General features: G+C 36.5%; 1 protein-coding gene across 1 annotated transcript in view; it reads right to left on the bottom strand.

Annotated features, from left to right (window-relative positions):
- The window catches only part of AP2B1 (adaptor-related protein complex 2, beta 1 subunit), a 163949-nt gene that overhangs the window by 69090 nt on the left and 91650 nt on the right, over window positions 1-3209 (bottom strand). Inside the window, exon 16 of the mRNA XM_012648629.1 lies at window positions 1957-2102. Within this exon, the coding sequence (XP_012504083.1) occupies window positions 1957-2102 (146 nt within the window). The remainder of the gene's footprint in view (window positions 1-1956; window positions 2103-3209) is intronic.

The raw sequence follows: 3209 nt of genomic DNA, 5'->3' as shown, positions 1-3209 counted from the left end.
GAACATTCAATGACAAAAAGACACTGTAACAAAATAAAAGGTCAAGTCAAGAATTTTCAAGCATAAAGTTCACAGTTCTGACAATGTAACAAAATTTAAGGAGAATTGTTCACATGAGCCCTTTCTGGGGAACCTGCTAGAAGACGTCCAAGAAACGACAGTGGAAAGAATTGGCAATGAGTACAATTCCAGGACAAAGGTGAAACAATGAACTGTAGGAATGGTACAATTTATAAAAATGAGAAGAGGCAAGAGATGAAAAGTAAAAATTCTCGGCCTCATCTGTCATGGGGGGGTGGTCAATGATGACAAAACAAGTCGTAGAACTTTACATACTTAAGAGTATAAAAGTAAACCCAAAGAAAGAAAGTACTACTAACATTAGGTAATGGGGGAGGGGAAGAAGATGTAAGTTACTCATAGTAGGAAATCAATAGACTATAGAAAGCAGGGACTAAGGTTGTTTTATAAAGTAATAGGCTTGATCATCAGAACAAAAATATAAACTTTACTAAGTATCAGAACGACTTAAAAAAAAAAAGCACAGCCTAAGCAACAGCAAGACCCTGTCTTTATTAAAAATAGAAAAATTAGCTGGGCATGGTGGTATGCACCTATAGTCCCAGCTACACGGGAGGCTGAGTTGGGAGGATGGCTTGAGCCCAGGAGTTTGAGGTTGCAGTGAGCTATGGTAACGCCACCGCACTCTAGCCAGGGTGAGAGAGCAAGACTCTGTCTCAAAAAAAAAAAAGCAGCAAAGGCAAATAGAGATGAATGTAGAGACTATGTAGATTTCCTTTATTATAACAGGTTCGGCTTATCTATCTATCTAATCTACCTATCTCATCTATCGATCTATCTGCCTACCTACCTATTTTCCCAACAGCCTTCCAGGCGTGGGCAACCTGCAGCCTCAAGGCCCACATGTGGCCCTCCAGGTCCCTTGATGGAATCCAAACTTCACAGAACAAATCCCTTTATTAAAAGTCTTGGCCTTTAACAGGGCCAGCTCCCCAAAAGTGGCTAGAAATATGACTGGTCTTGAAGAAGGAAAAACAGACTTTCTAGATACTTTAATGATTTCTAACATGCCACACTCTCAAATCCAGGGTACAAAAGTGTTTATGAATAATGAGAAATAAATCACAGCCACTCATGCAAATTGTCATTGACAAATTTTATTAAATCTGCTTTAAGTGTCCAATTACTACTTTGTTATAAGCAAGGCTGAATATCTTATATTTACAAATGAATGGACCTGCTATTAAAGTCCAACAGCCAGTTTCCTGAACCATAAAATTCAATAAAAATCACTGATGCTTCAGAAGTATAAGACATTAACATTTACTTCTTTATGCTCTCTTCCTTACTAAGGCAGAGAGCTCATTGCTAAAAGCAGATTGTCAGCCTGTGATTATTTAGTTAACATGTATACTATACTGACTTGTTTTCCAATATTTCTGATACCAACCAAAGTACATTAATTTTTCCCAGCAAGAGGGGAGGAAGAGGGAAGGGAAAAAAAAAAAGAAAAAAACATTTTTCCCACCAAAATGTGAACTTCAGTCAGGGGCTTTGTTTGGTTCACTACTCTGGCCCAAGTACCTAGAAATGTCTGGCACATAGATGCTAAACTGTTATTTGTTGAATAAATAAATAGATTTCAATTAACAGTTTACTTGTTTTATTAAAAACATTCTAGTCCTGGAACCCTTTAAGATAACAGTAAATAAGTTCAGGTTTCTTCATTTCATATGGATGAGTTTCCCAACAAAATTCCCTATAGTGCCTCTAGGGTTGAAGCTGGTAACTGAATATACTTGCAAAATCCAGGGCTCATTCTGCATCCACCATCTGCCAACATTTGAGTTTTTATGCATTGTTAAATGGAACATTCTCTTGTTGCACATAAGTACACTGTTGTCTCAACATCAAGCTGGGACTCAGATTTCTTACCTATTCTTGTTAAACTGGATTGCAAAGTCCGTCATATGCTGCAGAGCTTTGTTGGTGAAGTTCATTTCCATATAGATGTGTCCTTGGCGGTGAGTAAATGTTCCTGAAATCTCTAAGCCTTTAGCCTTTACTGCAGGTAGCCAGACCTGAAACACAATATAAATCTCAATAGAACCAGATAAGATTTAGCTCAATGATATTTATTTTTTAACAAAGATGAAATTAAGATTTCACTTTAGGCAATTATGGTGATTTTTATACTATAAATGTCAAGTTAATGCAAAAGGCTCTGGATAAAGTCTTTCTGAATTCTGAGATCATCCTCAATTATTTAAGAAGCAAAAAAAACAGTCTACAGGCAACCTTGGTTGCTTCTCTATCTTCTGTTCAATTCAATCATTTTACTGTTTTTGAATACTGCTACCAGATGTGTATGTGTATACACACATACACAGGAAAGAGAAATCTCAATGAGTATAATGTGTTTTTCTGTTAGTTTTGGTAAAATGTTTAAAGAGAAGAAACTGAATCCACTAATGAAAACAGCATGCCTGTTACCTTTGAAGACTTTTTCATCATAATCATCCAAAGCTATTATCAGTAATCTCCTTAAAGGCGTGGACCACGTTTAATCTATATTTTTAACTCCTGCTATAATTTCTGGTAAATAGTAAATATTCATATGTTGCTTAAATATTCTGAATGCCTATTTTCTCTATCTAATTCATTACCCACTCCTGGTCCCAGAACCTTTGATACTCCTGGCCTATACCAGTAAAAAAAAAAAAAAAAAAAAAAAATCAGGAAATTCATGAATGTTATGACCACCCAAGACAGAATACCAAAGAGCCTTTGGGTGGTAAATAATCATGATAATACACTCAGCCACACTAAAAGGTGAGGCAAGGACCAGGGAGTACCCCGACAGAGGAATAATTATAGGTATATGCATGATCTTTCCTTTTTCTTTTGAAAGGACATATGAGAAAGTTAACAGGGGCTATATATGGGGAAGTAGGGGCAGGGTGACACAATTTTCCAGCTTATATTTCTATATTATTTAAATTTGTATGTATTACTTTTATATTAGTAAATGAGTACATTAGATAATCTTTTAATTAATAATTAAAACTCTGTGAGGATAATATTCGAAACCTTATAACAAAGCTATTGAGTTGTGTCAAAACACTATGGCTTGGCCGGGCGCGGTGGCTCACGCCTGTAATCCTAGCACTCTGGGAGGCCGAGGCGGG

This window comes from Propithecus coquereli, unplaced genomic scaffold (assembly GCF_000956105.1).
Source record: "Propithecus coquereli isolate 6110/MARCELLA unplaced genomic scaffold, Pcoq_1.0 Scaffold291, whole genome shotgun sequence".
Lineage (NCBI taxonomy): Eukaryota > Metazoa > Chordata > Mammalia > Primates > Indriidae > Propithecus > Propithecus coquereli.
The sequence above is the reverse complement of the archived record's forward strand: the minus strand, read 5'-3'. Positions and strand labels throughout refer to the sequence as shown.